Source organism: Macrobrachium rosenbergii, chromosome 36 (genome assembly GCF_040412425.1).
Source record: "Macrobrachium rosenbergii isolate ZJJX-2024 chromosome 36, ASM4041242v1, whole genome shotgun sequence".
In the NCBI taxonomy this organism is placed as follows: Eukaryota; Metazoa; Arthropoda; class Malacostraca; order Decapoda; family Palaemonidae; genus Macrobrachium; species Macrobrachium rosenbergii.
The window spans coordinates 19,718,179-19,730,978 of NC_089776.1; the positions used below are offsets into that span (position 1 = coordinate 19,718,179).

Here is a 12,800-nt window from a genome sequence, read left to right on the forward strand (position 1 = left end):
CATTACTGCCTTACTTGAAAAATGGAATAAAAGCTCTAAAAGTATCAAATAAACTGCACTACAATAATGGGGGGTAGAATGCTAAAATACCATTAAGATTCTAATTAGTAACAAAAATACTGCTGAACCTTATTATATATGAAGAGTATTACCAATATTTTCTTTTCAAGACCAGTTAGTATACATGATATTATGTCATTAAATATGAGGCACCTTTCATGCTTCACTATTATATGTTACTGTCAAATACTAGTTCAACAACAATTGTGAACTTCATTAATTCCATGTAAAAAATTCTACAAATAAATTCAATATGGTATGCATAAGAAATCAAGGTTTTCATAAAATATAACCCATTTTTTTTCGTTCAATCTGCACCTCTACTAATTATAAATATATGTAAAAACCAATCCAGAAGGGCTTTGAGGATCTTTAAGACATGAGACCAACCAAATACATTGAGACAACAGTACTGATGTTTACTGCTTCAATAATTTCAAAGGGGTCTGTAACTTCATAATTCCTGACCAGATTGCTCTTTAGATGTCTTATGTTAAGATGCCTTGTTACTATTGGTGAAATGTATTTACAGGCACCAAGTGCCTAAATTCTCACTCTCCAGTAATGAAAATAATACTGGTTACTGAAAATAAACCACTGCTTTACATTTGTATCTCACTTGATATGAGGATATAAAACCAAATCCTGTAAACTAACTCATTTGAAAGGAAAAGCCCAGCATGTTTTAACAGGACACAATGCCTGCCAAACAAGAAAGTCAGGGGCCAATTCGTGTCAGCTTTCAAGGAGAGACATTACAAAAACCTGAGACAGTAGAACTGAAATCTACTATAGCAATTCACCTGGGAAATGGAAGGCAAGGAACTCCCATAAAGCAAAAGTAATGCCTTCCATCATGGAGATGTCTCAAAACTTACTTACTGATCAGTTTATAAAAAATATAATCCATGCTTAACACAGAGTGAACACTTATTAAGGAAAGGCAACTAAGCCCCAAAACTTTCAGACTGAAAGATCCTAAAATTGACAGTGGTCTTATTCAAGTCAGCTAAATAATATTGTGCCTTTTCTCTTTGGTGACTGTAACTAAGCAGACCAATGATGAATATACAGTACTCATCCAATGGAGATGTCATTACTGTACCCCTATTGTTTTAATAATTCTCTCCCTATGGCAGTTTTCACTTTTCTTTTAATTCTGCTATGGGGCTGGCATCAAACGAGGTTAGATGACATTTTTTCTCACAGTCATTCTCACCACCCCAGGACTGAAAACTGTACAATATCAAGGTAACTTTTGGCCTTTCCTTAAAAGACAAAAATAAGGCAAAGGTTAAACAGAATTGTATAAATAAAGTACATAAAAAGTGCAAAGCAAAAAGAGTACCCAAGACAAAAAGGCATTAGGTATGTCAAAATTGTGAATAATCCTAACAAGCAAAAAATGATGAAGTATTATTCTTACTTTATTCATGATGTGACAGGTACAAATTTAAAAGACTAATACCAGCATTTCCTAAATAGGGAAAGAATCAATTGAAGAATGAATGTGAATTGTTTTACTATAAAAATGGAATGTGACAGGCCTGTACAGAGGCAATATTTAGAGGAATGAAGTAATTCTGAGAGATGGCAAGGTGTCATCAAGTGATTTCCCTTAGTATCCCAGCCCGAGAAGAACCCTAAAAGAGTTCAGAGGTCTGGTTAAACAAATCATTTATAACTAACTAACTAGTATTAAGTCTCCGCAAACGCAACTGCCGTATTTCTAGTCAATTGTCTGAATCAGGATTTGGGACTTTGTTCAACTTCTTCCTATAAAACACTATACATACATATCACAATGGCTTATAACATGTATGAGCACAAGAATATTAACTTGACATTGAATTATTTCCCCAAAGAGGGTACTGCTTACATTGTGCCAAGCCCAACACAGTGGATAGATGGTACTAAAAAGTCTTAGCAACTACCCTTCAGCCCCCAGTTGCACTGCTTTCTGCCTTTTACTTCTCATCCACTCCCTTTAGTCACGTCCCACCTAAGCAGTCCAACCTCTTCACCTTTGCCTAAATCCAATTTCCCACACTCATTTAAAGACACTGGATGTGCACAATGTGTTTCAAAATGCAAATTGGTGCTCTCATTATATTACTTTAAAATAAATTTCTAATTTACAGAATTACCTAACTAATAATCCAAAAGAACCCAAAACAATTTTTTCAAGAAATAGTTACACATTGTTCACAATAACTTACGTGTTTCCATCTTGTTATGAAGACCAGAGAGAGGGACATCATACGAACGATCAACAGCAGCACGAAAACTCTCATTGCAACCCCTGCCCCTTGGCACACGTCCTGAGCCTCCCATACGCTGCCCCTCCTCCTCTAAGGCCAACTGAATAATGACCACCAAAAGAACATTATTTTAACGATGCAAAAAAAAACATAAGCTTGGTATAACACTGTTTGCAACAAGTATACACATCACTGCATTAAAGTTCTGATACTTCATTCCTAAATATAATTTGTAAAAATGGTTGAAAGGCCAATACTTTTTTAATATTTTAGAACTAAATTATGATGGCAATGAACAATGTAATACTGCTAATAATTTATGAGCAAAATACAAACCTCTTGTACCATAGTTTGTAATGATTCTAAGCTTGATGACTTCTTCATTCCTAAACCAGGTCCTACATCAAGTCGAGACCTTAAAGCATCTGGAGGTGGTTAGAGATTGAATCAGATAAAGAAAATGTGCACATTTAAATAAATTTACCTTGGTACCTCTAAGTAAACTGTTAAGAGCTGTTTAAACAAACAAAAATGACTGCTTTAGTTTAGTAACTTTATTTTTATTTACATACCTTCTGAACAATATTGTCAAATGCAGTTAATTGTGTTAGCAGTACTGTATCCAGTTTACTTAACTTTGCTCACTAAACATGCAACATAACTGGAATTGTTAGTAATAGTTGTACTGACATTTGGGTACAAAATTTATGAAGTAAAAACATTGGTTTTAAAGTACAGTAGCCTGTCAGATTATTAGATGCTTTTAGGGGTCCGGCTTTCTGAAAAGCAAATCTGGTAAATAACAAAGCCCCTATAATATAGACTGCACTCAAAATATCCAAGAGCCAATATTTATGCCAAAAATGTTTAGCATGAGCTGAACTGTACTTTGCAATGATCATTCAACTCAAAGCTTTTTCCAAAAAACAGAGCACTTCTAAATAATTAGCCATGAAAATAAGATCCCAATAACAGCTAAAACTGCACTGATGATATGTGTCTGATAAGCTGAAAGGCTACAATTGTGGCTAGAATTGTTACAGTAAACACAAAGTTAATATCAGAACACTTTACTTAAATATCTACACAGTTCACAAAATTTAAGAGTTAAATAGTAACATACATGTTTCTGACTTTTTCTTTACTTCAAAATCCTGAAAAGAAAAACTGATAAAAGGCGGTCGGCATTGCTAAATGTAAAACGACCTTTTATTTCTGAAGCACCAACTCCCAACATTTACCCTGTGATGGATTGTGCTCATGCGATGACGGTTGGTGTGCGTGATTGGTGCGCTGATGAGTTTGAGATGCGAGAGATTCATCAGAGGAGGCTCGTACCATCACCCCCATTGTGGGATCCCGACTCAACAAGTCTCGGTTACGGGCAGCTATACAAACAAATAATCATGGGACTTGTTAAACAGTAGGACCATCACAGGAGTGCTATCAATTTTAGTAAGAATTATTTACTAAGTGGATAGAACCAAGAAGACACAAAAATATATGTGCAAGAGCAATTTGAACTGCCAGCAATGTACTCACAAAATTTTATTTACCTGTACTGTAATTGGCGTTAAAAAAATACTAACATGCTCAGCACTAATATATTTTTGACTTACCCACAAAGATTTCCACATTAAGAGAACAATTTACTACATACAGATACACCAGTATATAAAATTACATATATACAGAAATTTCCATAAATCAAATCCAAAGATATAAAATTACTCCACATTTTGTGTTTGAAAGGTTTAACATATAACCATCAAGGCAGAGATACTTGGTCATATAAAAGAATGCAACAACCTCTGAGTAAAGCAAGCAGATTTTATATAATAATGCCACCTTCTAAGGCAAGAAGACAAGCAAAAGCAGCCACCATCCATGCAATATTAGTTAACTTTCCCTGTAATGCAGCCACCTTATAATTAACCACATGAAAATCAAAATTTCAATACAATCCAACAGGCCTGAATATGATATCAACACTGCTAAAACTGGAAACTAAAAATCTGAGCTAAATTTATACAGGCACCTCTATTTTCTATATTGAGCATATAAAAAATCTCACAAAAGATAATCCTACATCAATTGTGCAATAATTTGAAAATGTGTACATTCATAATTATCTTTTACAAACAATGAAAATTCAAGAAAATTACTTAAGACTGAGTTTGACAAAAAATCATTCTTAGGCTACAATGTGCTTTGAAGAGATCAGTTAATCAAACAAAATATATTAAATGCTGTGTACTTTCTTCAAAGAATGCTACATCCTATCTACATATAAAGCTTCACACACAGACTTGAGTAAATGGCATCATAATATGAATATGAAAAAAAAAAAAAAACAAACCTTCAATACACTGAATTTCTCTCTCATACATTATGGTTGCCACATAAGGCTTGATGACCAAGCTTTCCAGAACTATTAATTTATGAAATAACTTAACTACTATGAATGAGGATGAGCAATTCAGACATCATAAAGATCAATCCTATATCACACTAACATCAATTAAGAATTGAATAAATTCCCACTTTCACACATTCCTAAGTATGATAATCTATAGTAAGCACTGTAGGCTATGTTATCTACACTGCAGTTGCTGGGAAGTTTTTATTAATTTTACTGAAACAACAAATTTTCTGTCTTCCTCAAGCAAGAAACTATAGAAACTTCAGTTGAAGGCCTACTGAAAAAAGGAAAAAGGATGCACAGCTTCTGTAAAAATAAAATAATTCTCAACTGCAATGCCTTCACGGAGCTCGTAAATTTGTTATTACTAGTATTATTTACATTACCATCACTAAATGATAAATAACATTCCTATTCTGAGATAATGGAAAACTTCAATCATGAGCTTAAAAGTGAGAAGACAGCATATGCTTGAAGGATATATAAAATGCAGAAGCAGAATTACTTCTTCTTCCTACCCTAAATAAGAAAACATGGTCATTTGAAGATAGAAAATTCTAAGTACATTATCTTTTACTAGCAACCATATATCTTTATGTACCTGTACATGACTTCATCACTATCAGCAACAATATCAGTAATGCATACAGGCATACATTTTGTACAGCTTCTTATTATCCTTTATATCAATAGCCTGCCTAGCTAGATTGAACATGCATAACATAAATCCAGCCTGATTTTGCTTTGTGTACACTAAGTACCAATTACTCTTGAGAAGAGCGCAAATACTTCAATGTGAGTCTTTACTTTTTTTTATCTAGTAGTAGCCTCAATGTTGTATGATTCACACAGATTTATATGTGCAGTTTGTGTGTGCAAGCACAAGTGCATACACATTTATGTGCATATTGATAAATGTGCACTAAGGCCAGGCGTGCAAGTGTGTTATTTATAAAATCAATTTACATATACACAAGGGAAGCATATAATGAAGCAATACAATTCCATTTCCACAGCAACTTTTCATTATATTACTGTATGTTCAACTAGAGTGACAAAGTTTGTCAGATGGATCAGTAGTGAAATGCTGCACATGAATCTCAAGTGTTGTTAAAAGAATTACCACTATTTCACAAACAAAAATCAAACCTCCAGCTCAAGTTAAATAAACTACAGATTGGTCTCTTGAGCACAACCATGGTGTTGCATGGAGCAATTCTGGTTTTGCACTGCACATACAAATTAACCATTTCAGTCAACGGACCCTTGCAAGTTGTCTGTCCTGGAGTTGTAGTAAAACTTTACTTTGTACTATTTCTGTGAAGATGCTATTCATACTGTGACAGACCTTTTGGTATTCAAAAAAGCAATAAGGAAACAAAGGGTCAAAATTGTGATAAATTTGAAAGTTGATATAGCCCAAAATGACAAGATCAAACGTTGGATTCTGAGGACATGTCATAACTGTTGCAAAAGGTTAGTCCTTTCATGTCAGAGGGGGCTTGAAACAATGTTGTTTTTGCTTTACACATATATACCTCAAGTATAAAAATCTCAAGAGAAAAATATGGTAAACACTTATATATATTAGCAAGTGGTATTTTTAACAAAAATGTACAAAGACATATACTGTATACATGTACTGAAAGTTAAGTCTCTTGAACAGCACACATCCCATGTATTTCACATGAGTGTTCCAACTATAAAGTGATAACCTTTTATGTCTACCTAGAGTCACAGTAGAATTCTAAAGATTGCACATCTGGTGCGATTGTCAAGACATCTCAGCTTTGCCTGACATTTTTATCCAGATACATTCATGTAAACATTTATGGATTAGTGTATACTCAGTCGTTAAAAAGAGGTGCCTGTATAGAACTAAAAATTTATAAAAACAAAGTTGGAGAAAAAGCATGAATACTCGAAACTTATCATCAAATGATGGGAGTAAATTATGTTTGTATGAAAAAGACCATGTTGGTAATAATAACAAACGGTTTAAGAGAACATTTATGGAAAGCATCATGCACCACACTAGGAAAGTAGTGTTAGTTACCCCAGTTTGAAATCATGGCAGAGAGATCCTGTCCAAAGGTAGTTCGCTGCTGATTGCTTCTACAGTAATGCCTTTCTAGGCTGCGACTAACTGGGCTGAAAGGACCACGGGGATACCCAGACCACTGCGTCCTGGGTGCACCCTTCCCAGTATGCTCGCTCATAGTCTCAGAACCCCCTTGACATGAGTTTCTATCAATGGTTTTTTTTTGTCTCATGAGTGATTTACTATATGAATGACTGTTAGTACCAGCATGTTTTCCTTTTTTATAAAGATTGGTAGGCAAGGTTGAGACCTTTGACAAGTTTTTCAACTGTGTGGATGGAGTTCCTGGGGCACTGGACATTTGAGCACTACTTTTTGGGGGTGGTTCTGAATGCTGTCGTACTACAGGAGGGTCATTCAAGGGCACATCAATACCAACTTCCCTTGACCCAGCTGTTAACTCCTCCCGAGCATTACCTTGAGAACAAACACCATTTTCAAGTTAAATCCAGTCCACCCACAGCTGTTACTATATTAAATATTAGTAAGCTATGAAAATTATTCTAAAGCACTAAACTTCCTACCAACTTAAACCACTTACACATCATACCAAGTTGTTAATAACAAGCATCTGATTAAAAACTGTATCAAGCAAAGAGACCTAGAGTTAAAACTGAATCTTGCGAGCAACATGGAAGGGATTTCAAACAAAAATCAGTCTACTGCAGTTCTATAAAGTGTAAAAAGAGGCTATGCACTTCACAAGTGTAATCAAAGTACCATGTAGTCCACAAAAAAAAATAGCAATTTTATTTCTACAAATGCAATAAAAACCTCAATAGCACAAATTGGAAGAAATAGGCTTCGGTAATTCTTCTACGTTGCAAACAATTAAATTTACAACCTCATAAATAAGTTTTCAACCTCATAAAAATCATCAGAAATATGCAGCCATATCTGGAAAAAGCAATAACACATCTGAAACTTACTCAAATGACTTAAAAATCATAATTTTCATGACATGAAACCTTAGTTCTTTTAAGCCTGACTTTAATCAATATTTTCATCAAGATGGGTTTGATAAACTCAAAACAGAAAAAACTGCATAGAATGGATCAAGCTACTCAATACAGTGCAAGAATGCTTTACTTAGTTTAGTTTATAATCAAACAGTTGTATATCAAAACATAATGTAGCTTTCATGATATCTGTATACGTATACTGTATAGTTATGATACATAAATGTCGTTCTGTTAACTTTAATACCAGATAGGAAATATCTAACTTTAACATGATATCTCATCTATTAATACGCACTATTTTGCTTAACATTATGCAACTGGCAAACTTCAGTCTTAGAATACATCTAACCTACAACCTTAAGAGAGAAAATCCATGTAAAATCATAATAGCCAAATTCAATCACTTGAAGAAATTTATGAAAGACCAATTTCTTCAATACAGTAAACCCCCTGTATTCGCGGTCTCATGATTCGAAGACTCACCTATGGAACATATATACACATTATTCACTGAAAATTCGCCCACTCACAGTATTTTTCACGGAGAAATGTTCATTAATTACTGTATTTTCATCTCATTTTCATGACTAAATGCACTTTTTATATAAAATTAAAAATACTCAGGTAGTGCTGAGTTACGATAATTCACCTTACGATAATTTGATTTTGCAATGGGGTAAGCAATTAATATCGATACGACAATATTTATGAAATATTTTTAATTTCGCGCGGGTGCAGGCAGCAGCCTACAATCAGGAAGTGAGAGAGACCAAATTACAATAGACCAACTTCTTTTCCTCCATCTCTTTATTCCATCTTCTAGTTAAAAAAGTATAAGAGAATGATAAAAGTATTGTTAATAACGTTATACTCTTGTGTAAATGCTTACAGCCATAAACAACCGACGGAGAAATTGTTGTTTTGCTTATCAACGAATCGGATAACAACAGCCATTTTGCTTGTATTTCAACCATCATACAGTAATACACAATTACCGTATAGTACAAATGAAGTTAAGTAGAATAGGACTGATATATTTTTACATTATACCCTTATTTGGTATGGACAAAAGATCAGCAAGGAAATATACTGCTAAATTTAAGCTGCAAGTTGTAGCTGAAGCTGAGAAAACACTGTTCAAGCTGCTAATGACTATAAATTATCTTGCATCAGCAACGTGGATAAAACTCGACCATAATTAAAATTGGGGAGAAAGTATTTTTAATCAAAACTACTGGGCATGAAAGAACACTTTACTGCTATTTTTACGCCGATAAACGATAAATACGTAAAGTTCATATTATGATGAAATCAAGTGAAAATAGCAAACGGAATTTTGATATTTTTTTTTTTTTACACAAAACAAATGCCCCCAAACAGCCAACATGATTTATTAATGAAAAAAATAGCAAAGTTAATTTCACAACGAGATGTACTTAAGTTACATTTCGACTGAAAAACACTTCGTATAACAAAAAATAACCTTGCTCCATATATAAATAAAGTATCTAGAGATTCATTTACGCTAACTAGAAACAAGAGAAGCGCTCTGAACTGAGTTAAATAAAGAAAAATAAACTTCCTGTGTAATCGATTTTCAAACCAAACATTGATTGCTATGATCGTAATTTATAATACAAAAGCAATATTAAAATATAAACAATATTATTAAGGCATATTTTAAAAGATCCATGGAAAAGATGCATATTCATTATGTTGGTGTTTGTATAATACGATATGTGAATATAGAGTACAGTACAGTATAATGTAGTCTAGGCTACCGTATATGTATACGATATACCATAGTGTAGGCTAAGCTAATTCTTGTTTGCTATTCAATTTCTCTTTGCACTAAATTATCATAAGTCACTCTGCATGAATCTGAAGAATTAGCCGATATTAATAATTACTATACTGTGTATGTATAGAGTATATTTTATAGTATAGGGTAGGCTACCATATATGTATACATGGTACTGAATACCCTAGCTAGTGTAGGCTAGGCTATATTTGAGATATGTTTTTTCTGACAAAGGAAGGGTTTTTTTTGAAACCTAACCCCATCATAGGTAGGATAATACCTGTATAAGCATTTTTAGTTTTTTTTTTTTTTGTTTGAACTAACAATATAGTCAGTTCTAAGTGTTTTTTGAAGGGTTCTAAGTATTCGTGGGTTTTAGCTATTTGCAGGGGATGTGATACGCATCCCCTGCGAATACGGGGGGTTTACTGTATAGATGAATTCAATCACTAGAAGAAATTTATGAAAGATCAATTTCTTCAACATAGCTGAATTCAATCACTTGAAGAAATTTATGAAAGATCAATTTCTTCAAAAGTCTTAACCATAAATAAAATACCCTTAAGCTAAACTCCCTAGCATTACCTATTGTGGAGGGTTACTCCTGAGAAGTAGCACAGCCTCTAATTAAAAATTTTTCACAATTAAATGTTCAACAAAGGGCTTTGAAATCCCAAACATACAGTATATTAACTGGGTCTCCAGCCAACTCTCTTTATACTTCTAGAACTTAGTAATTACCAATACTGCAGGTGCCTAAACACAAAGCGCCCAAATAATTCTGAACTTTAACAAACAGAAAAACCTGTTACCTAAAAATCTTAATAAAGTAAAAACTACATGAGTAATATGTAGTTAGCACTCGGATTAATAAAGCTGATCACTACAATACTTATCCATCATCAAATACTATATCTTCCACAGAAATACCATTACTCTCACATTAATACTAATGAACTAGAATGTCTTTGACGTATCTACATCTTAAGCATGAAAAAGCATGATATTGTACTGTAATTATAAAAATTAAAAACTGAGACACAAGGAACATCCTCAATGACTTTTACATATAAATATTTAAAAGCATAAGATACATAAGCATCTACTTAATGCATAAAAACCACACCATAAAAAGCTTTTATTTACATAACCCACTGAATACTATGCAATCATAAAATCATCTTTTATTTACAAAACCCATTGAATACTATGCAACCATAAAATCATCTTACTGTTCAAAAGTCACTGCTCTTGGAAATCCTTAGTTATTCACAGTAATGTCACTAATACAAATAAAGTTAAAATCTAGAATACCTGTAGTTCAGAGATTTGAAGATCAATGGCAATCTATTAAGTATTTCATTAAAAAACTTCTGTATCATTAGCACAACACCATACATCAAGTACATTTTAAGTATGAAAGGAATCTGAATATCAAGGGCTAAAGTTAACTTTTGTACAAATTATACAAATTCAGCATAATCACACACAGCTCAAGGCATAAAAGCAGTGTTTGTTGTTTATCTGTGCAAACCTCTGAACATGTGGAAGTACAGTAATAAAGCATAATTTTCTCAACTTCACTGAAATGTGCAGACATAACTTTTTACAATCTTTTACCTGTAGCTTTCTGTTAGGGCCATATGTTAATGCAAAATAGCTTTCACACACCAAAAAAAGCTGCACAAAACATACAGAAACCCAACATCAGTAATTAAAGGAGACCAATTTAATCAATCTCCTCTACAGACCTGCAATGGAGAAAATTTATAGTTTATGAGGAAAGAAACAAAAATAATTATTACATACCTTCTGATGACAAGCCTCCCAACCCTTGGGATGCAGCTATTTTTTCTTGAGCAAGCATTATCTGTTTCTGCTTTTCCCTTTCCTCCCTAGAAAAGAATCCATCTCATCACTTGGAGAAACTACATCTCATCAGGTAATAAAAGATACAAAATTCTTAAGACAGAAAATTATGGAAATAAACGTGATATATTTTCTTGAAAAATTATTTGCAAAGCTGAAAAAACATAACCATACAATAATGCCTTGGTCAAATTTAGAAAAATTCAATTGGAGCCCATCACTCATTTGCAGCCCACATTTCAGGTCTTTGAGTGCCCTATACGTAACCTTGATAGTCAAACACCTGCCTAACTTTCTGTACCATCTGCATAACAGGCTATTAGTCAAAGAGTACCAGGAATCATAACACAAATGAAGATCAGGTCTTCAACTATACAATTTATGCAATACCTTCTGTTCCATAGATACCAAGTTTCCATCACTTGATAGTATAGTAGACAGAGCCGAATTATTAAACTAAAGGAAAATAAGAAGCCTCAATCGCCTAAAAACAACAAAACACTGGTACTCAAGTAACTGAAGAAGAACTTCATGCCATAAAAATCCAAAATAGAGCACAAAATAAGGATCACAACTTGAAATTACGTGTGAACAAAAAAACATAAAATGGAATGAGGCTAGTGTTGCCTTGTATACAGTCATAAGTGCATGGGCTTGTATCCACCTCTCTCTTGGTTTTGACATTGTCTCTATAGGATAGGTTCCGTGTTTTTGTGGTTCACTTTCCATACCGACTCCAACTCGCTCTGGGGTAGTAACTCCAGCATTTCATTTAGCTTTCTCTGGTATCTACATTACCTGAAATAAGTGCTGAATGGACTATTTCACCGGGTGACACGGGACCCCGATCCAGAAATACTTCCCAACCTTGGTTTGACACATCTGTATAAAACTGTACTGTCTCCAGGTGTAGAAGGGCCAGCAGAACTCCAACTGAAAGATGTCACATTCCTGCCACAACTGAATATCCCTGAAGATTTTATAAGGTTTGGGAAACTGGTGACAAGGACCTTATTAACAGTAGCTGTAAGCCGTGTCCTGGAGCAACTGTGAAAGATGAGTTTCTCCTGCGACAAGGTACCTGATCAAGGACTACCACATCTTAAAGTAGGAAGGTTTTGCTTGCACTGGAATTCTCGATCAAAGACGACAATCTATGGAACCAGTCCTCGGTACGGTGAATTGCAGTTTCTATTATTTCTAAAACCTTAGTCCCTTTAAGTTCTGTAGTCATGCATGAAGCTTACATCAACTTCTTAATGTCTGTGATCCTCTTAGACTTAAAAACAACAGTTCTGTGTTAAATCCTGGCCACAATCTCAAG

General features: G+C 33.9%; 1 protein-coding gene across 32 annotated transcripts in view; it reads right to left on the bottom strand.

The window, feature by feature from the left end:
* LOC136825010 (partitioning defective 3 homolog) overlaps positions 1-12,800 on the bottom strand; it is a 471,362-nt gene that overhangs the window by 33,795 nt on the left and 424,767 nt on the right. For 24 of the 32 annotated variants that reach the window (XM_067081019.1, XM_067081018.1, XM_067081012.1 and 21 more), the window contains 5 exons: positions 11,417-11,502; positions 6,800-7,261; positions 3,563-3,709; positions 2,658-2,746; positions 2,280-2,421 (listed from right to left, as the gene is read on the bottom strand). In XM_067081019.1, coding sequence (XP_066937120.1) covers positions 2,280-2,421; positions 2,658-2,746; positions 3,563-3,709; positions 6,800-7,261; positions 11,417-11,502 — 926 coding nt within the window. The remainder of the gene's footprint in view (positions 1-2,279; positions 2,422-2,657; positions 2,747-3,562; positions 3,710-6,799; positions 7,262-11,416; positions 11,503-12,800) is intronic. The other 8 variants (XM_067081025.1, XM_067081039.1, XM_067081023.1 and 5 more) reach the window with 2 other exon arrangements.